At 50.1% G+C, this 27,820-nt stretch overlaps 2 protein-coding genes across 13 annotated transcripts in view; one reads left to right on the top strand and one right to left on the bottom strand.

Moving 5' to 3' along the window:
• Positions 1-18,861, top strand: part of mapk8ip3 (mitogen-activated protein kinase 8 interacting protein 3) — a 50,749-nt gene extending 31,888 nt beyond the window's left edge. For 7 of the 9 annotated variants that reach the window (XM_042340999.1, XM_042340995.1, XM_042340998.1 and 4 more), the window contains 17 exons: positions 3-176; positions 2,719-2,845; positions 3,078-3,173; positions 3,253-3,414; positions 3,561-3,717; positions 5,072-5,257; positions 6,460-6,646; positions 7,501-7,623; positions 7,921-8,001; positions 8,459-8,526; positions 9,102-9,250; positions 9,897-10,068; positions 10,427-10,540; positions 11,421-11,459; positions 15,184-15,366; positions 16,202-16,342; positions 17,554-18,861. In XM_042340999.1, coding sequence (XP_042196933.1) covers positions 3-176; positions 2,719-2,845; positions 3,078-3,173; positions 3,253-3,414; positions 3,561-3,717; positions 5,072-5,257; positions 6,460-6,646; positions 7,501-7,623; positions 7,921-8,001; positions 8,459-8,526; positions 9,102-9,250; positions 9,897-10,068; positions 10,427-10,540; positions 11,421-11,459; positions 15,184-15,366; positions 16,202-16,342; positions 17,554-17,669 — 2,275 coding nt within the window. In that variant the 3' untranslated portion in view covers positions 17,670-18,861. The remainder of the gene's footprint in view (positions 1-2; positions 177-2,718; positions 2,846-3,077; positions 3,174-3,252; positions 3,415-3,560; positions 3,718-5,071; positions 5,258-6,459; positions 6,647-7,500; positions 7,624-7,920; positions 8,002-8,458; positions 8,527-9,101; positions 9,251-9,896; positions 10,069-10,426; positions 10,541-11,420; positions 11,460-15,183; positions 15,367-16,201; positions 16,343-17,553) is intronic. The other 2 variants (XM_042341000.1, XM_042340997.1) reach the window with 1 other exon arrangement.
• Positions 18,862-20,910: 2,049 nt separating this feature from the next.
• Positions 20,911-27,324, bottom strand: nme3 (NME/NM23 nucleoside diphosphate kinase 3). 4 transcript variants are annotated; one of them, XM_042341229.1, is made up of 5 exons: positions 27,269-27,324; positions 25,150-25,280; positions 24,295-24,396; positions 23,327-23,439; positions 20,911-21,688 (listed from the first exon to the last, which is right to left on the bottom strand). In XM_042341229.1, the coding sequence occupies exons 2-5, from the start codon at positions 25,162-25,164 to the stop codon at positions 21,571-21,573; spliced, it is 348 nt and encodes a 115-aa protein (XP_042197163.1). In that variant the 5' UTR covers positions 25,165-25,280; positions 27,269-27,324; the 3' UTR covers positions 20,911-21,570. The 4 variants fall into 4 exon arrangements, with proteins under 4 accessions (XP_042197163.1, XP_042197162.1, XP_042197166.1 ...); XM_042341228.1 differs by lacking the exon at positions 27,269-27,324 and adding an exon at positions 26,881-26,960; XM_042341232.1 differs by lacking the exon at positions 25,150-25,280 and having other exon boundaries at positions 27,269-27,318.
• Positions 27,325-27,820: the final 496 nt, after the last annotated feature.

The following is a 27,820-nucleotide window of genomic DNA, read 5'->3' as shown; positions in this document are numbered from 1 at the left end:
AGTTTCAGTCGTCTTTTCAGTCCATCATCTGCTGCCCAGCCGACCAAGCGCCCTCCTGTGCTGCATTACGCCGCCCCCAACACCTATGGCAACTCCGAGCTCTTCAAGCGCCGCAGTCACACCATGTTCCAGCTCTCCACCACGGACCGCCGTACCGCAGACCTCCTGCCCGAGGAGTAAGTGACCAGTGACAAAACACATGAGCATGCGTTACCTCTCTCACAGCACAGGTCCACACTCGTGACCTCTCTCACAGCACAGGCCTCACCAATGATGTTAGTAAAGTGACATCATTCTTGTAGGTCTGACACCATGTACTGTCTATTAATGAAGAAACTTGTGATTGATTTAAGAGATTATTAGCTATATTAAGAGTATTGACTAATATTGAGGCACGTGGAGTTGAAGATAATGTGTGACTGAGATAGGAAGCTGGAGTCAGAGAGCTGGGACAAAGGGGATGTTCTCTGATTGACAGGCAGTGACGAGCGGGGCTGGTCCCAGATTTTCACGTAAATCTCGGTGACCATCTTTCAGGAATAGTTAGATGGTTTGTGGTCCTCATGATGTGTGTTCTGGATTGAAGGAACAAGGGATGAATGCATTTGAAAACAATATACAGTGGAAGCCGGTTAAGCTGGACACATCGGGGACGGACATTTTGTCCGACTTAAGAGTCTTCTGAGGTTAACCAAAATACATTTCCCGCCCAGCAGAGCAGCACCGCCGACGCCGTATAATAATATGTGATAACGTTGTTTCACTTGAAGCAATGTTAACTAACAGTTAAAGCTAAAATATTCTCACAGAATTCAGTAAAATGTATTGTGCTTTATTTGGCTGCAAAATACAGTACCTTCCGGCCCAGTTACCATTGAGGTGATTGACAGCCTGAAGCCGCTTGAGACTGGATTGGCTCCACCCAATCACAAGTGGCTTAGCTGTCATCAATCACGATATTCTTCCCCATTCCTCCACGCCTCTCATTGATTGACAGCTCAACTCCTGGACACTTGTGAATGGCTGGAGTCCGCTGTCAATTACACTTAATTGACCAGTCCTGGTGTCCTTCATGGCTGAATGGACACACAGAAGACATGAATGATTACATTCAGCGGCGACCAGAGCAGTATATTGCCCAGAGTAACCGGACTTTCGTCCGAATTAACCATCATATTTAAAGCAGGTAAGAATAAAGATGAATCGGGGCCGGGAGTTTTGCTCGATTTACCCGATGTCCAGGGTTAACCAGCAAAAGCGGATTCCACTGTATACTGAGACAATGTGGGGCTCGGAGCTTCTGGTATCCACAGTGGTACCCTTCTACTTGGGTTTCCGTGCTGCCGATAGAACAGGAACAGCTCTGGTCAAAGTGACAAATGACATTCTGCCCATCTGAGACCAGGGCTCCCTCTGCCTCTTCATCCTTCTTGACCTCTCTGCTGCCTTTGATACGTTGACCACTCTATCCTCCTCCACCACTTCTCCTCTCACCTTAACCTTCATGGTTCTATCCTTGAATAGTTTAGATCATACCTCTCACAGCATCTCCATTTCATCTCCATAAACGGTTTCTCCTGTAGCCTCTGCACCATCTCATGCGGAGTTCCTCAGGGCTCTGTCCTTGGTCCCCTCCTCTTCAATATCTATATGTTCCTTCTTGGTGACATCATCCGCAGACATGGGGTCAACTTTGACATGTATGCAGATGACACCCAACTGTACCTTTCCTCCTCTACCCTCGACTCCAGGACCACTGCTGTCCTGACAGAATGTCTGTCAGACATCAAGTCCTGGATGAAAGTTAACTTTCTTCAATTGAACGTCAACAAGACCGAGGCTCTCCTGATTGGCTCCCTCCACACCTCAGGCACTGACAGCATCACTATCCATGGTTGCGCACTCCACCTTACTAAGCCAGTCCGGAACCGTGGCATCTTGTTTGACCAGACTATCCTTTCTACCCCATATCTGTGCCATGACCCACTCTGCCTTCCCCCACCTCCATAACATTGCCCAGCTCCGCCATCTCTGTCTCACACCGCAGGCCACCGAAACCTTCAAATACGCATTCATAACATTCAGACTTGACTATGCAAACTCCCTGCTTGTCGGCTTCCCCATCTCCTCCCTCCATAGGCTGCAGATCATCCAGAACTCTGCAGCCCATGTCCTCTCCTGCATCATGCTCTATGACCCTGTCACCCCTATCCTCTCCGAACTCCACTGGCTTCCCATCATACAGAGGATTATAGTTCAACATCCTGGTCTTCACCTTCAAAGTCCTGCATGGCCTTGCTCCCCCCTACCTCTGCGACCTCCTAACCCCCAATAGACCTGCTTCACGTCCCCCACCTTGCCCGCCCCACCATTGGAGGGCGAGCCTTCAGCCACTCTACCCCACCCTCTGGAACTCCATCTTGCAGTCCCTCCGCCTCGCCCCCTCTCTTGCCTCCTTCAAGACCCATCTCAAGTCCCTCTTCTTAGACCGTGCTTTCGATCAACCTCCTTCCCCCTGCCTTCCACCCTCCCCAATCCCAACCCCCAGCTCGGATCCGAAACACTGACTGTCCAGGGCCTTGGGACGTCCTCCCGATGTGAAAGGTGCTACACAAATATAATTTTGTTTTTGTTGGTATGTTTCCATGTCGTCCTGTGATTCCCAGCATTTGGCAGACATTCCTCACTGACCATTGCTTCTCCCCACCTCCCTCCCAGGGACTGTACCTCTTCCACCCGCCGGGAGCAGAAGCGGGAGCAATACCGGCAGGTGCGGGAGTACGTCAAAAACGACGGGAACCGCCTACAGGCGTATGGCTGGAGCCTCCCGGCCAAGTACAAACAGGTGAGAGGCCGGCCAGAGACGCTTTACTCCACACAGGGTCGGTGTGTGTGGCTTTGTGCCGTGGTTTTCCGTGGCGTTTGAGGAATAATTGTGTTTGGAGCTGTTTGTCGTCTCGCTCTGCACTGCTGGATGTGGAGGCATGGTCACATGTCAAGTTTTGACCTGTTAAATGAGCGGAAAATTTATTCTGATTAACTGACCGGGAAATTCAATGATCTTGTTCTTCCTCTAGTGGAGCCCCAACGACAGCCAGGAGGACAACCGTATGAAGAACGTGCCCGTGCCTGTGTACTGCCGCCCGCTGGTGGCCCGTGATCCCACCATGAAGGTAAGTACACAGCAGCAGCGCCATCCCCAGGGTGTGGGTGTGTGACATGGCCTCACTGTTGGTGTTTGTCTTCTGGCAGCTGTGGTGTGCGGCCGGGGTGGACCTGACAGGCTGGAAGCCAGGTTTTGCGGACATGGGCTGTGGGCTGGGCCGTTCCCGCAGCTGTGACCCTCTGACCCACGAGACAGAGAAGGAAGGAAAGACCAGCAGCAGCCATAGCTCCCCAGATAAAACCAGACAGGTAAACGGGAGTCAGTGTGTGGGGTGGGGGGCACTGGCCGGAAAGGGTTGGGGAATGGAGATTTGCTTTCTGCACAAAGCAATCCCTGGCTGACTTCTGACCTGCTGTGGTGCTGTGTGGGGTGAATTCTCTTTGTTACTGTTAAGGCCCACAGCACACAAGACGCCTCCAGTCGCGTGTGGATCTGCACCAGCACCCACTCCACCAGTAAGATTGTCATCATTGATGCCAACCAGCCCGGGACCATCATGGACCACTTCACAGTGTGCAATGCCCATGTGCTGTGTATCACCAGTGTGCCAGGTGGGTTCAGTTTTGGGGCAGGGGTGGGGCGGGGGGCAGGGGGTTGTGTGATGGGGCTGCTCAGTCTCATTTCTGTTACATGCTGATTATTGCTAACATCTATTTACAGATGGTTACAAGCTGGCACAGCTGAGCTGTTGTCGTTTGTATTGTTGTGTGTGTTGGGGTGTTAGATAGCTGGTATCAGAGAGCGGCAGTGGCTGTTATGGCTGCTTTCAGTATATGCTATCCTCCTGCTCGGACAGCTCGCCGCAAGTTTGTGATTTACCACCACAACAACTTGCATTTATACAGAGCCCAGCTGTTTAAGGGGGCGCTGTTTAAGTGTTTTTTTTCGTATTCTCGTTCTCAGGAAAGTTTATAATTTTGGAAAAAGTAAAAGTAAATAACTGAAATTCAAATTCAAATCATCAATATTCACGGCAAAATGCATCAACCACGACTACTAGCATGTCTCTCAGAGTTAGCAGCAATTTGAAGGCGTCTCACTCTCTGTCAGGGCTGATGGTGAAGCGACCAGTGTTTAATTTCATAAAATGTGGGTTGAAATGCAGTGCAGAGAGTAGGTTGAAATGTAGGTAAAGTGGCCTTTCTCTGCATTATATCCATTGTAAAGACAGATCAGGTTGTAACTGGGCTGATCAGCACTAACGGTTTGCTCATTACTCCCATTCCAAAACAGAAGATTTATCTCTCTCTCTGATGGTTGTGAAAAGTCCCAATTCAGATGAGTTTTGGTGATCTCTCAGCCTGTACCCAATACATGTACAAATCAAAGCACAAACTACCCCAAATTGTCACTGTTTGGACAAGCTAGCTTGTCAAGGAATGGCTGTGATCGTGTCAGTGGTGCTGTTTGAATGCTGCCTGATGGTGATTTGGGGGTAAGGGCTGTGTGAAGGAGCTTTATGCTGCAAATCACCCTATGTTTTCCTGAGAAAAGGTTTGATTGAAGAGGCAATGTTGAGGGAATTTCACCCCAGTGCAACCCATTGCGTTACTGACCTGGGGAACATTTGGTGAGGTTAGTGTAGAAACGTGAAATCCTGGTCACAAGGAGCAGGTAAATGTTTCTCTCAGAGTACAGTACTGTCTCCTTCAGGAAAATCCTGACATTTATTTGTGAAGCCTGTAACAGAGACATTTCCTTGCTCATTTTTGCAATGTGATTTGAACTTCAGAACATTCGCCTGATGGAAGTGCAATTTGTGATGCTTTTCAGCACCTTGGGACATCCTCTTGACGTGAATGTACTTTGTTGTTGTTTCCTCCGCCTGTGATATGAGGAGATCAATTTGTAAAATCCCTGATTTTTACTGCCGTAAAGTGAGACGCCTCCTTTCTTTCGTGTCAGCTGCTAGTGAGAGTGACTATCCGGCCGGAGAGATCTATTTAGAGGGAGATTTAAATCCAGATGAATCCAACGGAACAGAAGGGGTGCTGGCAGGAATCACACTGGTGGGGTGTGCGACACGGTGCAATGTCCCTCGGAGCAGCAGCACATCTCGGAGCGACACCCCGACATCAGACAAAGCACAGAGTGGGTAACACCTCCAAGTTCGGTTTGCTATTACAGTATTTTCAAATTCTTGTTTCAGTTATTTTCTCCCATTGAGTTGCTCCACAAGAGAAGTCCCCTAAATCCCACTAAAATCCCTCAATCACTTCATGGCTGTTTGTGGGATGTCGTTGGGCATAATCTGGCTGCCCCATTCACCGACAAAGCACAGTCACTTCATTTTACAGTAATTCCTGTGCAGTGCTTTAGGACGTCCTCCCGACCTGAAAGGCGCCATATCAAATGCAAGGATTGTTTTTATATTATTATTTATGTTATTAATATATTGTATTATTATATACTTGCTGCACTGATAACTCATGTCACTCGTTACTGTGTTGAGTTTCAGTATAAGACTTCAGCGCAAAGTGTGCTGGGCAGTCTAGTAAGAGAATCAAGAGGCTCAACACAAACTTTCACTAGCTGTGCGAAGAGCTCACACATTCCACTTGCACACATGCTCACACACACCACACACGCATACACATACACACACAAGTGTGAGGAGCTCACACATTGAACATACGTACAACACTTTGAGTACAGGAGCAAAGCAGGTGAGGATTCTCTCCTGCACAAGGAAAGATTCTGAGGAAATAAATGAAAATCCCTGCAGCAGGACAGGACTCTGGTTAAGCAAGGCTGAGGTGTGGTGGACATTCATTTTCATTCCCCAACAATCTTTAAGATGATTCACCAGTATCTGTAACGGTGCACATATCAGGCTCAGGCAACATTGGCTGCTCCCATGCCTTCCAGCCTCTATTCCCTTTGCTTTGGTTTAGAAATGTAAAGAGCTTGAAGGCTCTAGACTGTAATGCGGTTTATGGAGCTGATCAGAGAAGCCGGGCATCACTGCGAGTGTGATGTACTGCCATGACTGAGTTGTTGGTGGAGAGCGAGTGAGCAAGGCAGGGAGTGAATGCTTTTAATCCTAGTTTCAGTATGAATGTGAAGGGTGAAAGTAACATTGTTGAATAACTGATCGAGAAGATTTTGGAATCTTAAATGAAATCTGGACAATTGACCAGTGGCTAAGGTTTAGCATACGCCATGTGGGGAATGTGTGCGCGTGTGTTGTGTGCGTGTGTGGAGGGCGGGGGGGGCTGTGATTCTCACTGTGCAGGAAGGGGTGGAAGCTCATTCGATCGTTCCTCACATTGGTGATCTTTGCGCCCATGTAGCTGATGTGGCGACTGTCAATGGTGGGAAAGTCAACCAACCACAGTCAGCGGAGGAGGCAACTGAAGCAACCGAGGCGACGGAGAACGGTGTCGGTGATTGGGAGCCGGGGTCAGCACGGCCTGGTGCTTACACTGAGCACATCTTCACTGAGCCAGCTCAGCCTGAGTCCCACAAAGCTCAGCTCAGGTAAATGTGTGTGTGGAGGTGGGGTGTATGTGGGGGTGTATAAAGGGTGTAACGCGTTATACAGGGTGAGTCTGTTACTGTTTGTGAGAAGGTGTTTGCTGCTAACGTGAGAGAGCTATGGACGTGCTGAGTGTGTGTGTGGAGCCACTGGTCAGCCGTGACCACTCGCCAGTGTTTGTGTTCTCCACCCTTTCCCCAGAGGAGTCCTGGCTGCTCTGTGCACATGTGCCAGATACTGGCCAGTCCTGGTGTCCTCTCCCGCACCAAGCTCTGTGAGCTGATCACTCCTGTCTTCGTCCGGCTCCACTGGCTTCCCATCCCCCAAAGGATAGAGTTCAGGATCCTTATCCTCACTTTTAAATCCCACCATGATCTTGTCCCAACCTTCCTCTGCAAACCCTACTGACTTCGCTCGGCGGACACTGAGCCTTTATCTCCGCCATCAGCGTTCGGGCCTTCAGCCTTTCTGCCCCTGCCCTCTGGAACTCCATCACAGAGGCCCTCCAACTCACCACCTCCCTTGCCTCCTCAAGACCTTCCTCTTTGACCATGCCTTTGGTCATCCTTCCATCCCCACCCTGGACCACCTCAGCCCCACTCCCAGCACAGGGGCAAAACTAGGACTGTTCAGTATCTGGGGAACGTCCTCCTGACATGAAGGCGCTGTACAAATGTAGATGTGTACAGTATACACACGTGCTGGATCCTGGCCTCACTTTCTTGATGGGATGTGGCCGGTGGCTCGAGTCACTCGAATCTGAGTGCTTGGATTGAGGCCTCGGGCTCCGGCCGCCCTGTAAACACAGCCTTTATCTCAGTAAATGTCGGTGAGAAACGCTATCTTTTCTCTGCAGGGAGAACGGCCAATGTAAAGAGGAACAGAAGACAGAACAATCAGAACAAGAATCAAACTCTTACTCCAGCCCATCGACTACAAGTGCTGCCCCGAGCATGTGGCTGGGAGCACAGAATGGCTGGTAGGTCTGAAACCCCAGCCCAGCTCACACCCCTTCCCCGCCCACAAATATACAGTCAATTCACTTTACTGTCTATTCTTTGAAGCGCTTTGAGATGTCAAGAAGACGTGAAAAGCGCTATATCAAATGCAAGAATTATTATTATTCTGTGTGAGTTTGTCAATTCTCTTTAAATGCTCCCAAATGACTGCTCCATCAGCCGCTATTGTTTGATCATTGACTCTATTCCTGTCTTGTGGTTGCGGTGATTTGCTATACAGTAAATTGTGGGTGTGTGACTGTGTGTTTTGCCGCCAGCCTGTACGTGCACTCTGCTGTTTCCAATTGGAAGAAGTGCCTGCACACCATTAAACTGAAGGATGCCGTCCTCAGCATTGTGTAAGTTCTTACTCTGAACCTGAACCAGTTGTCAACAATGTCAGGCTTGGATTGCTTCATTTTACCCCCTGAGCACTGCCCCTTCCTCCTGGCACTGTCCCCTTCCCCCTGAGCACCACCCCCTGAGTACCACCCCTTCCCCTGGGCACCATCCCCTTCCCTGAGCCCCACCCTCTCCCCAGGTACCACCCCTCCCCCTGTGACTGCCTCTCCCCTTGGTCCCTCGCCCGGGCACCGCCCCCTCCTCAAGGGCACTGACCCTTCCCCCTGGGCACTGACCCTTCCCCCAGGCACCAATGTCAGCGCTGAGGGCCGCTATGCCATGTGAGGGTGCTGGTTAACTGTAAGTTGCTATTTACTTGTCCTGTGTTACTTGTGGTGAGTGTAAATTTCCCTGTAGCCTGTTACCAGCCGCCCTCTGGTCTGTGTCACTGTAACCTTACTCTCCCTGTTTCAGACACGTGAAGGGTCGTGTTTTGGTGGCACTCAATAATGGAACACTGGCCATATTCCACCGAGCTGAAGGTAGATCCCAGCAAACACAGCTTTACACACCCACTACCCACAGCCTCACACTGACTGACTGACACGCTCAATATCCACTTGCTCACACTCGGACTGAATGACCGACCGATAGACTGACCCATCCGTGCGGCGCAGTCTGAATGATTACTGAATCCAGTGCAGTTGTGCGGAGGTGGATGAGCTTGGGGTTCAGTTGTGTGCAGTGAGCAGCCTGGGTTAGTGTCGCTCCCCTGATAGTCAGTGATATCACACAGGGTCTGTGTGTCAGCTACAATGCTGAGAGCGTCAGTCAGTGGTGTGGATGCAATGAATTAAGAACAGATCTGCGATGTATTATTCAGTTTTGTGCCAAACTCTAGTTAAACTCTACCTCCCCCCCTCCCCACACAAATACCCACCCTCCCACACCATACCCCCACCCACCCCACTCGCACACCCTTTCCCCATACATACACACATCAATCAAGTCAGCCCTGGAATCATTTTGTAATTTAAATTGTAATCAGTGTGCTTGGCTTGTGCCTGGCAGCCGGGCTCCTCTGGGCCCTGTTAAAGCTCTGATGTTCTCCGCACAGACGGTCAGTGGGACCTGAGTAATTACCACCTGATGGACCTGCGGCGGCCGAACCACTCCATCCGCTGCATGGCCGTGGTGCACGACAAGGTGTGGTGTGGTTACAAGAACAAAATCCATGTCATTCAGCCTAAAACCATGCAGATCGAGGTACGTGTGAGCGTCTTGTATATACAAATAAAAGTAATTTGTAAATAGAAATAAATTTGGTTGCTCAATCCACGACCGTTTGTGGGACACTGCTGTGCGCAATTGGCTGCCGCTCTTCACCCACAAAATATACAGTCAATCCACGTTACAGTATATCCCGTGTAGAAGCATTTTGAGATGTCTCGAAGACGTGATCAGCGCTGTATCAAATGTAATTATTATATTATTACAAACTTTACATTTGATACAACCCTTATATCATCCTCAGGACATCTCAAAGCACCTCACAGGATTTGCTATAAAGTGTAGTGACTGAGTGTTGTTTGCAGACTGTGCAGTAAGAGCTGTGCCAGAGGCCCTAGTGTCAGCCTATGTATAGCGCTGTATTCACACACACACACACACACACACACACACACACACCTGTGGTGCTGCTCACAGTACTTACTGCTTTAATCATTTTGTTTCTGTTAAATGAATATTATTTGCATCAGATGAGAGAGAGAGAGAGTACGGGATTTACTGCGATATCCCATTACTGGATGTGACCAGCATACTCGGGCGGGGTGGTGGGGGGGGGGTTGTATGTGGATTCTATTTGTGATTTTCCTTTGAAATTACTTTCTGTCTATTATTTACAAATCAGAAATCGTTTGACGCTCACCCGCGCAGGGAGAGCCAGGTGCGGCAGCTGGCCTGGATTGGGGATGGGGTTTGGGTATCGATCCGGCTGGACTCCACACTGCGCCTTTACCATGCGCACACACACCAGCACCTACAGGACGTGGACATTGAGCCTTACGTCAGTAAGATGTTGGGTAAGGTTCTGTACTCAAATCCTCAGCCTCAACCCTGCCCCTGTCCCTGACGCCCCAACCCTCCCCTGCAGCCCCCAAACTCCACCCCCCCCCACCCTCTCCCTGACCCCCTCCCTCCTCCCCTCCTGTTTGACCAGCTGACGTGGAGTGGGTGCCCACACCCCTGTCCCTCCATCTGTGCTGCCCAGTCTGTGTAATGTGTAATGGGGCTCCCAGCTGCACAGCCTTGTGAATGGAGTTGAATGCAAAGCCAATGTGTGTGTGTGTGCGTGTGATGTTACTTTGGTGCCTGTGGGTGTGGGGGGAGAGTCCCTGACTCTGATCTCCTCATTCTGCATTTCTTCCCTTTGATTGACAGGAACTGGCAAGTTAGGATTCTCTTTTGTGCGGATCACAGCTTTGCTCATCGGTGGAAACCGGCTGTGGGTGGGCACTGGAAACGGTGTGGTGATCTCCATCCCTCTGACTGAGAGTAAGTTACCGACGCGAGGACAGAACCCAGTGGGGGGGAGTGGGGGGGTGGGTGGGCTGAGAGGTTACCGCCTGAGAAGTCTACACCGGATCATTTGTTTGAAGCCGTGAGCAGCTCAGTATACATTGGATCTCTCATATGTTACAGAGTATAAATCAGTGATGTTCAGTCAGACACAGAGCGAGGCACAGGCCTTCGGAAAATAACATAAGCGAAAAATAGAGCAGCCTGGATAAGGGCTCAGTGCCTCACCACCTTCACTGCCGGTGAAACGGACACCAACACATCTGTTGTCGTGCGTGACACAGTTTTATACTGTGCAGCGCTTCCACCCAGGCAACAGCGCATCTCACAGGGGGCTGAGGGGGGGGCCACAGAACAAAACTGGGTTTCCTTGTTGCTGGGGGCATGTGTGAGCTATTTGGGGACGGGGCAGTCAGTAGAGGCAGGGGCAGCACGCAGGGCAGAGGGTGGGCCAGAGAGCGGCGTGGGGCAATGTGTTGTGCGGGTGTCCGACATTCTGATCCGATTGTGTTTTGGTTCCTGAACAAAATTCAATGATTTTTTTTGAATGTTTCTAATCAGATAACTGACCACAAATGTGTCCACGTGACAAGCTGTTGTGTAAATGTCTCTTCCTCCCACAGTGTATTGCTGAGCAGTTTGTAATCGGTCTGTTTCAGCGTTCACTCCTCCCCCGCGAGCTCCCACTAATGAGCCTCTCTTTCTGCTGTTCCTTCTCTCTCCTCCCTCGCCTGACTCTTCCCCCTGCCTGACTTCTCCCCTCTCCCAACGCCTCCCCTCTCCCAACGCCTCCCCTCTCCCAACGCCTCCGCTCTCCCGACGCCTGCCCTCCTCTGATTCCTCCCCTCTCCTCTAGCTGTGGTTTTGCACCGTGGCCAGCTGCTGGGGTTCCGGGGTAAGTGAGAGTGGTGGTGTGGTGTTGGCTGATATCATTGTTAAATAACCTCCCATCCTCCTGCCTGCTCCTTGCCTGTCATTGTGTGACCGGCGCTCCTCAGTGTCGGCATAATACACCAGGTTGTGAATTGTACTCTTTTCACCTTTTCTTTCTCATTCTTTTCTTTTTTTTTCACATGTTGAAAACCACAGTAACATTTCTGCAATTCTGTACAAATCTGATTTAATGTGAAGATTCCTCTCAACTCGTCTTAAAGCCAATCGACCTTTCTCTTTACTGACAGAAAGAACATGGCCTTAAACCTTTGGGACTTGATTTACAAAGGCCATATTTAGACGATGGCTTAGGAGACCGCTCTTGGTTCTGTGTGTATGTAGCTGTACTGCAATATATTCAGAATTGGCATTGGTAATTAGATACATTGGGATCATGGGATCATTCGGTCAGACGAAGGCCTGACTCAGCCTTTTTCTAGGATACTTTTTCCCCGTGAGCCATGTTGGTCCAGTGTGATTGATTATAAGGTAGAGATGGGGCAGGATAGACCTAGAGGCTCCATTTCTGTCCAAGGGACATTGTTTAAAGCCAGGAACAGAGAATACAAAATAAATATCCAATGGACCCAGGGTTCAGGTGAATTAAGAGCTTGTCTCATCAGGTGATGCTTTCTGCCGTCTGATAACCACCCAATCACAACTGCCTTTGGTTTCTGAACCAATCCACTGGCCATGAGCAGCTAATAATAAAACAGTGCATAGTCCAGACCGCTTGACAACAACAACAAAATGATATTTATAGAGCGCCTTTCACATCTGGAAGGCGTCCCAAAGCACTGAACAGTCAGATGTCGGGGCCCGGGCATGGGGGAGGGGTGGTGAGGGAAGGCAGAGAGGTGGGAGGGAGACCAAAGGCACGGTCGAAGAGAAGGGTCTTGAGACCGGCCTTGAAGGAGGCAAGGGAGGAAGCGAGGCGAAGGGACCGTGGAATGGAGTTCCAGAGTGTGGGAGGGGCAAGGCCATGAAAGGTGAGGACGAGGATCTTGAACTCAATCCTCTGGGAGATGGGGAGCCAGTGGAGTCGGGTGAGGATGGGAGTAAATGGTGCCATCGCCCTTTCACTTGTCCCAATTGAAACTAATGATGGTTCACATTGTTTTGACCTGACTAATTGGAGTCCTGTATCTCATAACCTTCACCTTCTGGCTGGCTGGAGCCATAAACAATCAGATAATGTGTTTCCTGGTTGAAGACAGGGACTGTCTCTTGTCATCGAGTGGAGTATTCCATAGTTTCTCCGAGGTAAGATAATCTCCACGCTGGAGATAGACTGTGACAGGACAACCTATAGAGCAGCCCAATGGTGCATTTAGTGGTTGTCGTGTGCAGTGCTCTGAAGCAAGGCACCGTCTCAGGCCCCAGTCTCCACAGTGAGCCTCCTGAGGCCAGCTCCATTACCTACCAACAGAGGCTTCACTAACCAGCAGAGGTCACTCCTGATTGCCCATTCACACTTTATTGGTTTAGGATGGATCCTGTGTGAAGGGCAGTGAGGGAGACCTGATGATGGAAAAAATATCTCTTTTGAGTGTTTGTGATGATTGAAGCAGAAATGTCATGTGGAACCTGCTGATTGTTATTCACGTAATGAGTCTGTCAAGCCGTCATCATGTCATTGAAAGCAGCTGTGCCACGCTTCTCATTGTGGGCTTCCAGCTGATACATCTCTGTCTCTGCCACTAACAGCACTGCTGCTAACGTTCACACTAGACAGAATACTGGAAACGCCTGCTGAGGGAGACACATTGATGTGATCCTCACAGTGACGCACGGCGCTACCATTAAACACAGCTTGGTTTGTTCCCGTACAGTGTACAATAGCTGCACAGTCGCTAGGGGCCAGGGTAGCCCATGCTGGTTTTCATATGATCACTTTCTCAGCTCCTCCTGACCTTTTCCAGAGTGGAATCTAACCAGACACAGACACCAATCCCTGGGACTTCCCGGAACTGCTTCCTGGCCTCGGGGAAATTACATTTGTTTCAAATGCATCCCCACACCCCCCCCCACATTGCAGTATTTTTTCTGCTTTAATGACATTTGAGGAATGTCTAAGGGAAGGGACAGGAGCTCTGGCCATTGAGTTGCTGATGATGTGTGAGAGAGTATCTCCTGGTTTCAGATACTTTCCTGAACAGGCAGGTTTGCTGCAGGTTGGATGCTCCGGCCTCAGACACGCATACTGGCGGATGAGGAATCAACAGTGTAACCGAATAGAATTTAAGTTTAATTCCTGTTGAAGGACCGCAGCCTTTAGGTTGGCTCGCCATTATCTTGCTGACAATTTCATTCAGTTATATTGTTGTTGCTGGTGCAGAGGAGGGTTTGGTCTTTAGACCTCACCACACAATTCTTTTGAAGGAAACATTCCTGCCTACATCCCACGGGTAAAATGTAATGTTCTCTATTTTATTTGTTTTTTGGGGGTAACTGAGTGTCTGACACACACAGACCCCCAACAACATGATCAGCCAGGTGTCTTGACACACACGGAAACCCATCACCGTGATCGGCCGAGTGTCTTGACACACACGGAAACCCATCACCGTGATCGACCGGGTGTCTTGACACACACGGAAACCCATCACCGTGATCGACCGGGTGTCTTGACACACACGGAAACCCATCACCGTGATCGACCGGGTGTCTTGACACACGGAAACCCATCACCGTGATCGGCCGGGTGTGTTGACACACACAGAAACCCATCACCGTGATCGGCCGGGTGTGTTGACACACACGGAAACCCATCACCGTGATCGGCCGGGTGTGTTGACACACACGGAAACCCATCACCGTGATCGGCCGGGTGTGTTGACACACACGGAAACCCATCACCGTGATCGGCCGGGTGTGTTGACACACACAGAAACCCATCACCGTGATCGGCCGGGTGTGTTGACACACACGGAAACCCATCACCATGCTTATGAATCTCCAACCTAACCAGCATTCCAAATTAGACAATAATATTTAATTGTTTTAATTAAACAAGAAAGATGCCTAAGATATTATCAAAAGCAACAATATTTCACAGCTATTTTTAGTGATTCTGTTTGGCTCGAATCCTAAAAGTGAATGTAAAGTGTGAGTGTTAGGGTGAAGGTTCAGGTGTCTCCCTTAGCGTGTGTGTGTGCAGGCTGTAACGAGGGTGATCCTAGGGGCTGTGGTATCTGTCTGCATGTTGCATGTTGGTGTGAGCTGTGTTTCACATCAGGGTAGCCATTCGGAGTCTCTCACAGTACAGTGATACCATCGTGTTGCCCAGATCCACTCAGACACAGCTCCCAGGGTCACTGCCAGCAGATGACGTGGCCAGCCTGTAGCACGGATATCAACTGACAATTTTACCCACGTGATGCAGCGTAGTGGGTCATAACTGGAATATTTCATAAACACAAAGCAGTTTATAATTAAACAGGTACAGATGAAAGTCATGGCAATGTTAAAGAGCTCTAGAGTGCTGGGGTGGGGTCTGGCCCCGAGAGAGAGAGCTGCCTGCACTCTCTACGTTGTCGGCTTCAGGGAACGGGGCAGCCTCGGGGGGTGGGGGGAGCAGCTGGGGGAGACGGGGAGTGGCTTTCAGTGCACTGTGAGACTCTGCTTGAAACCTTGTTAAACGTTCAGCGTCTAATTCTAACATGAAATCCTGCGGTTTCTCATAGCCAATAAGACTTCCCCGACCAACAGTGAAGGGAGCCGGGCTGGCGGAGTGATTCGCGTCTACGCTGATGAAAGCAGTGACAAGGCCTCAGTGGGTAGCTTCATCCCTTACTGCTCCATGGCACAAGCACAGCTCTGTTTCCATGGACACAGGGATGCTGTCAAATTCTTCGTGTCTGTACTCGGTAAGTTTACACTGAGCGGATCAGTGCAGGACAACAGCAACAACTAGCATTTAGCGCCCCTCATGCATTCCAGAGCGCTGGGACAGTCCAGACCACAGGAATTGACCGCACAGTACAGGACAAGATCACGTGACATCAGGAGGTCATTCAGGGTGATGTAAAGTAAGAGAACGACAACACTCTCCGAGTTAACTGAGGCCATTCCCTCACTTCAACAAATTAACTTTAGAGGAATGTAAATTAATCATAATTATAATGTTAACCAATTCATAGTCTTACATTTGATGCTAGGTAGAAATGTCTCAAAGTGCTTCACAGGGCTTTCTGTAGCGAAGTAACTGTGTCTCTGTAGGTGAACACAGCAATGTTCCACAAACAGAATGAGTTTTTTTGTGGGCCAGGACACCAGGAGAAACTCTTCTCTTTTCCAATAGTGCTGAGATTTTTTAATGTCCACCTGAATTGGACCTCGGTTTAACATCTCATCTAAAGGACAGCATCAGCATGGACTCTGAGCTCAAAGTCCCAATAGAGGGTTTGACCCCACTATCTTCTGACTCCGAGGTGAAAGTGCTTCCAACTGAACGCTGAGCCGGGCTGACACACACACGCACTGAGCCGGGCTGACACACACACGCTGAGCCGGGCTGACACACACGCACTGAGCCGGGCTGACACCTAAAAGTTGATCGTAACATCTGACATAGTCGAGCTATCATGTTTCTTGGAGTAAGTCTAATATTATGGGCTGTCTGCAAGATATCCACACGACTATATAGAGATCAGAGGGAGGGTTGGTTAGTTACTGAGTCCTGTTTGTGACGTGTTTCTGTAGGGAATGTTCTGGAAACGCTGAGCGGGAGTGTGCTGGACAGCCCCACGGAGAATCCTGGCCCCACGGGGACTGAGCAGGAGCAGAGGCTGCAGCCTGTGCTGGTGCTGAGTGGTGGCGAGGGCTACATTGACTTTCGGATCGGTAAGCCAACTCCTCACCCAACCTGAAGCTCACCCACACGACCAGCTCACCTTTGTACCTCACCTCTGTAACGTTGCCCGGCTTCGTCACTACCTCTCTCCTGAGGCCACTGAGACCCTAATTCATACTTTTATCACATACAGGTTACACTACACCAATTCTCTGCTCACTGGATTTCGCAACGCTTCCCTCCACAAACTGCAGACCATCCAGAACCCTGCAGCTCATGTCCTCTCCTGCACCAGACTCCACAAGCCTGTCGGCTCAATCCTCGCTCAACTCCATTGGCAGCCCTCCCCACTCCCATGATCTTCTAAAACCCTACCAACCTGTCCGCTCCCTCCACTCGATGGGCACTGGCCTATTTCACCCCCCGCCCCACCATCGTAAGTCGGGCCTTCAGCCTTTCTGCCCCCACCCTCTGGAACTCCATCCCGGAGCCCCTCTGCCTCACCCCCTTCGTTGCATCCTTCCGACCCTTAAGTTGCATATAAATGCAATTTATTGTATAGTCTGTGATCTGGTTTATAATTGAGGGATTTATTGGTGATAATAATAATAATCCTTGCATTTGATATAGCGCTTCATCACGTCTGCGAGACTTCTCAAAGCGCTTCATATGATATACTGTAACGTGAATTGACTGTACATTTGTGGGCGAATCTTGGCAACCAATTGTGCACAGCAGCGTCCCACAAACAGTCGTGGATTGAAGTGACCAATTCATTATTACTATTTTTTTGAAGAAATTATTACCCCCGGAAAAGCAATCTATCAATTGACTAACATCCAGGTTCCTACTTCCTGCTGGGTAAATGGAGGAGTGTGGAGTAAGGAAACTTGCCCAACATTTCACCCTGCCCGGGAATCAAACCCAGGTCTCTTGCTTGTGAGGCGAGTGCTCTCACCACTGAGCTACAGGACTCCATAATAATAATAATAATAATCCCGGCATACATGATGCTTTGCATTCCAAACGTCTCCGCAGCCTGAGAGCAGCTTCCTGTCAGGCTGAACAATGTTGACCGGCAAAGAGACGTCAAGCGTTTGCATTACCATAGACTCCTACAAGCTCATCAATCAACCTGTACAGGTCGCTTAAAGGCGATCTGCCTTCTGGTGCCTTCTGTGTGTCTGACGTCAAACCGATCTCTTCTTGCTGTCTCGCTTGGCTTGTCTCCATCTTGATTCTGTAACTTCTCTCTGTGCAGGTGACGGCGAGGATGATGAAACGGATGAAAGCTTGCCCACTGAAATCAGACCATCCTTGTCCAAAGCAGAACAAAGCCACATCATTGTCTGGCAGGTGGCATATGTGCCTGAATGAGATGCCACTCTTCATTATACTCATTGTCTGAGCTCCTGCACATCGCCCGGCCTGTATGTACAAACCCTGCATTGTCCCCGAGTAAACCCCAGGCATACGGCAGCATTCCTGATCCTGCATTTCCCAGCCTCCTCTTTGGAATTGACCACATTTATAGTTTCCAGTGCACAGGTTCTGAACTCAGTTTGAAAAGAAAAGGAAATCTGGAAATTGTTTCCGAACAGTTAACACAACAGGCCTGATTGGAGACCGACTCTTTATTTAATTTTTGACAAAGTCGTTTGCAGATACAAGTGTTTGGCCGTGTAATTGTCTTGATGTCGAAGCACAACAGGGAAAATTCCTGTGGCCACCGAGTGACGCTGTGGGCTTTCCCATCACCAGAGATGCTGCGCAGGTGGCCAAAGGAATCCCCCCCCTCCCCCCCCGCCTGGAGTTGACTATTCACACAGCCCCCACCCCCATTCCCCCCCACCCTCTGAGCTGACTGTCCGGTCACTGCTGAGTTGTTAGGAGGCAGTAATGTCACAAAGACATGTTGGTCGATACGTTGAAATTGATATGTTTAAAAACCTGATCTGCTCCGTTTCCCTCCTTTCAGAAATCAAGTCTTACACCAACAGCTTCCAACAACACAGGCGTTTGTGGCTACTAATGGCTTACCAGGGAGACCTTTCTCACATGTTGGCTGCCACAGTGCCGGGGGGAGTGGGGGCTGGGGTTCCCCGTATCTCTGATGGTAACTGGTGACACAGAGAAGGGGGGGGAGGTAGAGGTTCCATGTGAAAACCAATTGTCCTCAGTCACCTGTAAAAGGGACGATGTGTGTCTCCCATCATGTGAGGACGGATTATTTATGAGGCTTTTGCTACCAGAGCTTCTCCAGGACGTGTGTCTGAGGCAGCTGTGCTGCAGGTTAATTAGCAAACGTTTGAGAGGAATTATGATTTCTTTGGCTGGACAGATGTTCAGTGAACATCTGAGATGAGAGAGATCGATAATGTCCCAGATAATGGGGTAGGATTTTGTGTTGCAACATTCCACTGAAAATGCAAACCGATTCCCGGCTTTGCACAGGCGACTTTTCAAACGTTTCCTAATGAGAGGGCAGCACAGCCGTACCATACACAGCTGGAGGATTTGTTTGAAAACAAAAGAAGAAAAATTAATTCATATTCAAGGTCGAACATTTCTTTTTTTAGGTTAAAAAATCAGAGAGAGAGAGAGAGAAAAATCTAAGTGAAATCAACAAAAGGGAAACTGATTGACCACAGTCACCTGTAAAAGTGACTGTTCCTCTCAGTCTTTCACATTGTGAGGACGGATTATTTATTTTGCTACAAAGAGCCAAGAGACCTCTGCAGCCTTTACTTCTCCAGGGCGTGTGTCTGAGGCAGCTGAGCTGCGGGTTAATAAGCAAACGTTTTGAGTGGAATTATGATCCTCTTTTAATTTAAGTGTGTGCATTTGCTGGGTACATGTTATAAATGTTGTTAGTGAAAACCTCACACTCTGTACTTCTCCAGTAACTGTACATCCATGTGATACTCAAGAGTACTCCACATTCAGCTTTTTCGCTCGTAATGCCAGTGATAACATGGCCGTTGTGATCAGCAACAAGGACAGGAGGGATTTGTTGCTCTGGAAGTGGTGTAAAGTCAGAATGAGTGAACCTTGACAGGAGCTGGCATTAACGTGTGGGGAGGGGAGTCGTCAACAGCTAATGGAAAATGTGCGTCTGCCAAATTCTCCACAGTTTGAAGGTTCAGGGAAGAATGGGATTGAGTGACCAGACGTCTGGGTAAATGGTCAGGTTAAATGTCCTTTTGAAGCCATCACATCGTAGGTTACAGGCAGAATCAGTTTCCTCAGGCCTCTCCAACCACACTTCCTGCCAGGTCCAATGTGAGGTTCTTTTCATTTCTTGTCACAGGTTTGCGAGACTCCACAGCATCACGTCGAAGGCCTGTCCAGAGAGCTGCTTGGTGGCTAATGAGAAGGTTGGTGTACAGAGAGGGCTGGCTGGTGGAAGGATATCTTCTGAGCTATTTTCCCTGTGCAATGTAATTAACTTAAAATTAACATATAATTGTTCCATATGTAATAAACATATTCACATCATGAAATCAATCGTTGTTGTTTATTAAGCAATTGCGGTATTTGAGATTTCCCTGCACCGTGACCCCTATTCTGATTGAACAGGCTCGAGGGGCTGAATGGCCTACTCCTGTTCCTTAGTCTATTGTTATATTCATGAGTTATATTGGACTAGGATTACCCCAGAAGAGATGAGGAACTGGTAGAAGATTATGATTGGAGGCAAGTACACAGTTTTGTGAGGAGTGAGCCCATGTATTCCTCCCGCTCCCACAGGGTCACCTGCGGTGTACCCCAAGGCTCTACCCTCGGCCCCATTTAGACGCAACCCAGTGTGAAGCATTCTGTATAAAAATAAATGCAGGTTGTTGCTCATTACGACACTATATAGTACTTGTTCTGACTTTTTGGGGGGAAGGGGTGTTTAAGCATGTGTCAGAAAAATTACCATGGGGATAACTGGCTCTTCCTATCCTTGTGAAGCTGTTTGATTTTACAACTGCAACATCATTAGCCAAATGTTCAACACACATATGACCACTCGAGGCAACACTGCAATGGAATGAATCCCTCACATGGATGAGTAGCCGGTTTTAGTCACATCCTGAATTTTAGTTCCAAGAAGAAACTTGATTCGCAATAGCAACTGGAGCTGAATATGTCTTTTGAATGTCAAAGATAGGATATTAATCCATAATTTTCTGGTTTAGGAATTCCCAGGTCTGGTGTTTCAAGGTACAGGAATTTCTCTCTCAAAGTCCTTATCTCTACCTGCATCAACATCACATCTGTGCAGTATTCAACACACGTAGGAGTCCTGTAGCTCAGTGGGCAAGCGAGAGACCTGGGTTTGATTCCCGGTAGGGCGAAACCTTGGGCAAGTTTCCTTACTCCACACGCCTAATAATCCCTCAAGAAAAAAAATAATAAATTGGTCACTTCAATCCACGACTGTTTGTGGGACGCTGCTGTGCACAATTGGCTGCCGCGTTTCACCCATAAATATACAGTCAATTCACTTTATATTCTGTGAAGCGCTTTGAGACGCCTTGAAGACGTTAAAAGCGCTATATCAAATGCAAGGATTATTATATTCAGCAATCAGTAGGAACCAAAGCATTAATGTAAACTGGAATGTCTTCAGTGCTATTCATAAACATTTTAATTCAAGTACTGACCTGTCTTATACAGACTCATGTTTATTGCTCCCCACATTTCCCCGGTTTGCTGTGAATTGTCCCTGTTCTGTCAGTCACAATGATAGTAAGATCACAACAAATACAAAGGTAGCAGAAATAAAGTACAGATTGTATGTTAACTGCATTAACATGATGGTAATGAAAGGAATCCAAGTAAATTTACCTATTACAAAATGTTAGCTTCAGTTTATGTAGTAGTTAAGTCAGTGATAAGTACCGTATATAAAATTCCTACCCATGCATCTTGCAAGCTATACAATGCTAACTCAAAGGAGCAACAGGAAGTTTTGGCATTACATTCTATACGCAGAACCTCAAGCTTAACTGAGGTTAGGAAATGTTTCTTTTCTGACAGTGACACAGACACAATGTGTGAAATGCTCAGTTAACCTGAAATGATTATGTTGTGCTCATATAACAACCTGAGCGTCTCTACGTATCAATGTTACACCTTTTCAAGGTTTAAAGCAGATAAAACAGATTCCTGAGCTCACCATAGCTGACGTTATTGTTTCACCTGCAAACCCACCCTCCCACCACCCCTCCCCCGCTGCCCCTACAGTATGGGGCTGGACAGCACTTCAGTGATGATGAGTGGGTTCCCTTCACTCATATAGCCAGGTTTCAGCGCAGTCGTCCCAGCAGACCAGCTCATCCGAATGGAACCACAGCGAGACCTCACGGATAGCGCTCTCCACGGAATCACTGCCATGGATTACATTCCTGTAACAGCACAGAGACGAGCGAGGGTTAAACACGCCCAGTATCAGATTCAGGCCACAATATGTGCTGTGTGCTCAGCGGGAAGCACGATGCTACACCATCCATTGTCACTGCAAACCCTCCTGCAGTCACCCGTGGCTGCCACTGGATGAGCAGCAGTCAGAAGGTCACAATCTCTGCAATGAATCAACTCATCTCAGCCACTGCACAGGGAGGGACACAGACAAACCACACAGCACAAGCCCCAAATTCCACTTAGCCATCGACTGTGAGACCGGGCCCGTGCCCGGTGCAGGAGAGGACACGAGTATTGAACAATTTACAGCTTGTGGAGGGAAGAATTGGGAAGGCCGCAAGCAGGGAATTAGAGTGGTCAAACCTGGTGTAAACAAAGCATCGGACGAGGGTCTCGGGAGTCCAGCCTGAGGGGAGAGCTGGGGGCGGAGGCGAGCAACGTCGCAGAGCTGGGGGAAGGCAGAACAAATTATGGCACAGTTGCGGGGCAAACGAGAAACCAGGTTTCTGTACTCGCTCAGTGAGGTGGAGAGACGGTGAGGTGGAGAAGTGGTGAGGTGGTGTATTTTGTGGACAAAACATGGCAGCCAATTTGCACAGCAATGTCCCACAAACAGCCATGGAATAAGTGACTAATTCTTTTGTATTTTGAGGGTTTGTTAGCCAGGAGATCAGGAGGAACTCCCTTCTCTTTTCGAGCAGTGCCACGGGATCTTGAACACCTGAACAGGCAGACGTGACCTCAGTTTAACATGTCAACCGAAGGCTAATTGAGGTCAGCTACAAGATTGACCCATGAGAATGAGAATGGGTTTTAAATCTAGTTTTTTTTTGGTGAGTCGGGTGTTTGACACATATGGAAACCAGACAGAGTTCCTCATATGTATGCCACCTATACATGGAACTTTGCCCGTGTCAGAGTGGAATGCGCACTTTCCCTGGAGGGAGGAACCCTTCTCACCTAATTCCTCAGAGTATTAGGTGCCGGTTGGTGAGAGACTCCGGGAGTGTGCACTGAAGTACTGCTGGAGCTTAACCAGCTAAAACCACAAGGGCAAGCATCTCGCTGCTTGTCCAGCAGCGAGCACACTGCCCGTTAGGGTTAACAGCAGCCAACTGTAATGACTCTCTGCCTCCATTGACTGGTCTGCTCTTCCAAGACCTGCCAACAAGCTAGGTTGCCAGTGCTGTCATCAGCAGGACTCGGGAAGACTGCAGAACGCCTGGCTCAGGAACAAGACCAGAGACAGTCACAGAGAGTTGACTCAATCCGAAATTCCATTGCCAAACATCTTGGAGCCAGTTCAGCTCCGAGGAGACCCCACGAATCCACCCCCAGAAGGGCAGTCACCGTTTGGACAGTCACTGTTTGGTTTCGACAAGCGCGGGTTTGAGCCCTCACTAGGCACCAGGAACTCACTGTGAGTTTCATGCTGAACAGCACAGCTCAGCATGAAATGTGTGAGAGCATTGCCACCATCTTCCTGCCCACAGCTCGGACACTCGTCCTTTTCCTTTGAGCATTGGGTGTGGGGGGGTGGGGAGCTTGAGCAGCAGCTGTTTGCCTCTATGCAAAGCCAATCACAGTGGATCCCAGGCACTGGCTGTATGAGCCCCATCTACCTGCTGACTTCAATACAGAAATCCCCTCGGATGGTGCCTGGAGCGGAGTGGGCAGGGTCGGTCTCTCCCAGCATATTCCGGGCCGTCTTAACAACATTCAGTCCTTGCCACACCTGGAACATTGAGCAAATAACAGGATCTGACACATTGTCTCACAGACTCAAAGGAGGTGCCGACATGACACATTCTATACTAAATACATGTTTATTAACACATTTGTTGATGGTGTCATTGATGTAACAACAACAAATTGCATGTGTACAGCGCCTTTCACGGCGGGAGGATGTCCCAAGGCGTTGGACAGTCAGGGATTTGGACCCGAGCTGGGGCTTAGGATCCGAGGGGTGGAGGTCAGTGAAGGTAGGGGTAGGAGGATGAGTGTAGTAGGCATGGTCAAAGAAGAGGGCCTTGAGCCGTGCCATGAAGTAGGCAAGCGAGGGAGCAAGGTGAAGGGATGTGGGATGGAGTTCCAAAGGGTGGGGGCAGAGAGGCTGAAGGCTCAACTCCAATGGTAGGGGACGTGGAGCAGACTGCTGAACGGAGGGAGTGGACAGGTCGATATGGAGTTAGCAGGCCCCAGAGGTAGGAAGGAGCAAGGCTGTGGAGGGCTTTGAAGGCGAGAACAATTTTGAACAAAGCAGGGAACTGGCATAGTCGAGGCTGGGTGCAATGAATGCATGGGAAAGGGTCCCGGAAGCCTGAGGGGAGAGGCAGTAGCAATGGCAGTGCCGGGCAATGTTGCGAAGGTGGGGAACGACTCTTTACTATAAAGAATTTGGAGACATCTCAACAACGTGATGAGGCACCCTATCAAATCCAAGGCTTACTGTGGTAGGATCCTTCCATATTAAAACGGAATTCTACAACTCAAAATTCACAAGCTAACTTGCAGGAGACCTTCCGTGGTTTGATCGGGTCTGTGATGAACTTTTAAACTTAAGAAAAAGAATTCCAATTTTATCATATACCATAGCAACCAGGGGGGAAGAGGCCATATCCTTCACCAGTCTGTTGTAGAATGGACGATCCTTAAGGTCAAAGTAGTGATCTCTGAGCAGGTCTTCTGATGCCTGGATAACAAAACCGGTAAACAATATAAACAGTTATTATCACACCAAGCCTAGCCTCTTACTCACATATAGGCTCTCACCAAAACCACTTTACTCACATATATCAATTTTTATTTTAACCGACAATAACAATGGACCAAATACATTTTAGGATTTGATACATAACCAATATTCCATAGAAATTTATAAGCAATGGAAAGCTTGCCAGTCCATGCTCTCAATGGCAAGTTCTGTGGTTTTAGCTGGTTAGACTCCAGCAGTTACCCCAACACACACTCTGGGGTCTGTTGCCAACCTGCACTCTCCTTCCAGGGAGAGAGTGTGAATTCCATTACAGATACGGCAATTTCCATGGATGCATGGAACTTTCAGTCTGGTTTGGATACGCTTTTTAAGCACAGTGATCGGTTTCCGTGTGTATCAGACACACAGCTGACCAAACAAAAAATATTGAGAACGGATTCATTTCTTTGGTAGAACTTTGGCTCCATCATTCTTTGGATGAATTATACTCCTGCAGGTCCCCAAGCTTTACTGCAGATTATTTGTGCATCATTTCACTGAAGCCTATGAAGACTGAGAAACTCCTCAGCTTTTAATGACAATTCTATTCTGTTCACTGTGAATCAGCATCAAATCAACGCATTTAACAAAGTGCCACCAGCATACACTCGTCAGGCAATCGCAGGGATGTTCTTTGAAGAAAAACTTAGTTCAGTGTAATAATTCTATGTTCAGACAGGTGTTAGGTACCTGCATTAACTTCATTCCGATAAGTTTAAATCCTTTCTGCTCAAACCTCCGGATGATTTCTCCAACCAGGCGACGCTGGACTCCATCGGGTTTGATGGCGATGAAGGTGCGCTCGTGGATCCCCGTCAATGCTAAGCACCAAACAGAAAAAGACCAGGTTTCACCCCGTTCACCTCAGTTGCCCAACGAGCAGAGGCTGTGACAGCAGCTTCCGCTGACCGCAGCTTTCACAGTTTAGTTGCTGTGTCAGGTTCCACAGCTGCGTCTCCCTCTCTCCACTTACAATAGAGATTATCCTTAACATATTCTCATATACAGTCTCTCACGATTCACATCAATACCTATCCTCACATCGTACAGAGTAATTTTAACCCTTACACGAGCCTTGTAAGGGTTAAATTTACTATCCAGCTTCCTCCTAATTGCGGCTGATGCCTAACTGCCTTCAGCTTGGACTCCAGGACCACTGTTGTTCTAACTGATTGTCAGACATCACTTCCAGGACGACCTGAAACTTCCAACTAATGCTGACCAGACAGAGGACGATTGGCTCCGGCAGCTTCTTTCTCGAGAACGACAACAACATCTTGCACTGATCTAGCGCCCTTCATGCCGGACAGCGTCTCGAACGCTTCGCGCCACACGCGCGCGCACCGCACCGACCTGCACGATACTCGCTGCCAAGTCGAGGAGTCTTGTTTGATTCCCAACAGTGCTTTAACAGCCACACCCCGGCTCTCATCCCCTCACCTCTGCAGCACTGCCCGCCTCGTTCCCTCCTTCATCACACCCAGACTGGACTATTCCTCCGTCCTGCTCACCGGACTCCCCGGCTCTGCTCCCCCACCCACCCCACCCACCACCCCTCCACCCCCACACAAGCTGCCGACCATCCAGAACTCTGCTGCTCTTGTCCTCTCCCGCACCAGGCTCCGCGAGCCTGTCACCCCCACCCTCGCCCGGCTCCCCACACCCCCAGATCGTGTCTGCGCCCCCACCTCAGCCACCACCTCCGGTCAGCGGGCACCGACCTGCTCCCCGGGGCCGCCCCGAACCACTGAGTGTAACTCTGTCCCGCGATCTCTCCTCATCGCCCCCTCCCCGCCTCAGCCTCCGTCTTGAGACGTTTCCTTGCCCGTATTTTTTGGCCTCTTCCCCCCCCCCCCCCCGCCCCGGCCCCGAAATTGTTCTGTTGTGTATATCAGTGTCCCTGTGTGTGACAGTGTGTGTGAGGGGGTGTGTGAGGGTGTGTGTGACAGTGTGTGTGAGGGGGTGTGTGAGTTTTTGTGAGGGTGTGTGTGACAGTGTGTGTGAGGGTGTGTGTGAGGGGGTGGGAGGGGGTGTGGGAGGGGGTGTGTAAGGGTGTCTGTGACGGTGTGTGTGAGGGTGTGTGTGAGGGGTTGTGAGGGGGTGTGTGAGGGGGTGTGTGAGGGGGTGTGTGAGGGGGTGTGTGAGGGGGTGTGAGGGGGTGTGTGAGGGGGTGTGAGGGTATGTGTGAGGGGGTGTGTGAGGGGGTGTGTGAGGGGGTGTGTGAGGGTGTGTGTGAGGGGGTGTGTGAGGGGTTGTGTGAGGGTGTGTGTGAGGGGGTGTGTGAGGGTGTGTGTGAGGGGGTGTGTGAGGGGTTGTGTGAGGGGGTGTGTGAGGGGTTGTGTGAGGGTGTGTGTGAGGGTGTGTGTGAGGGTATGTGTGAGGGGGTGTGGGAGGGGGGTGAGGGTGGGAGGGGCCACTCACCTGTCTGGAATGCATGAGCTAAAATGGCCAAAACCAAACAGATCATCGTGAGGCCGAGGAGGGGGTGAGAGGGTGAGGGAACCGTGGGGGGGGTTGGGCCGGGGGGGGGGGGGGGGGCGGTGTGGGGAGTGTGGGGGGCTGTGGGGGGGGGGTGCGCGGGGGGGCTGTGGGGGGGACTGTGTGGGGGGGCGGTTTGGGGGGGGGCTGTGGGGGGGGACTGTGTGGGGGGCGGTTTGGGGGGGCTGTGGGGGGGACTGTGTGGGGGGGCGGTTTGGGGGGGGGCTGTGGGGGGGACTGTGTGGGGGGCGGTTTGGGGGGGGGCTGTGGGGATCGCGGGGACTGAGGGGTTTGCAACGGTCACCAAATTTTGTCTAAGATGCGGCCTCACCTCATCGCCGCGCACGCGCACTGACCGGTAATCACAGCCGAGCCCTGGCCCGCCCCAGCGCCGCTCAGCCCCGCCCCCAGCATCACTCAGCCCCGCCCCCAGCATCACTCAGCCCAGCACCACTCAGCCCCGCCCCCAGCACCACTCAGCCCCGCCCCCAGCGCCGCTCAGCCCCGCCCCCAACATCACTCAGCCCCGCCCCCAGCATCACTCAGCTCCGCCCCCAGCATCACTCAGCCCAGCACCACTCAGCCCCGCCCCCAGCACCACTCAGCCCCGCCCCCAGCGCCGCTCAGCCCCGCCCCCAACATCACTCAGCCCCGCCCCCAGCACCACTCAGCCCCTCCCCCAGCGCTGCTCAGCCCCGCCCCTAGCATCACTCAGCCCCGCCCCCAGCATCACTCAGCCCCGCCCCCAGCATCACTCAGTCCCTCCCCCAGTCCCACTCAGCCCCTCCCCAGCGCTGCTCAGCCCATCCCCCCAGTACCACTCAGCCCCTCCCCCAGCGCTGCTCAAGCCCCTCCCCCCAGTACCACTCAGCCCCTCCCCCAG

This window comes from Callorhinchus milii, unplaced genomic scaffold (genome assembly GCF_018977255.1).
Source record: "Callorhinchus milii isolate IMCB2004 unplaced genomic scaffold, IMCB_Cmil_1.0 Scaffold16, whole genome shotgun sequence".
Classification (NCBI taxonomy): domain Eukaryota; kingdom Metazoa; phylum Chordata; class Chondrichthyes; order Chimaeriformes; family Callorhinchidae; genus Callorhinchus; species Callorhinchus milii.
The sequence above is the reverse complement of the archived record's forward strand: the minus strand, read 5'-3'. Positions and strand labels throughout refer to the sequence as shown.

Coding starts and splice junctions, on each gene's coding strand:
- nme3 (XM_042341228.1), bottom strand. CDS start 26,926: ATGATCTGTTTGGTTTTGGCCATTTTAGCTCATGCATTCCAGACAG. Junction 24,397..25,149: donor TCGGAATGAAGTTAATGCAG/GTACCTAACACC, acceptor TTTGTTATCCAG/GCATCAGAAGACCTGCTCAG. Junction 21,689..23,326: donor TTCTGTATTGAAGTCAGCAG/GTAGATGGGGCT, acceptor GTGCTGTTACAG/GAATGTAATCCATGGCAGTG.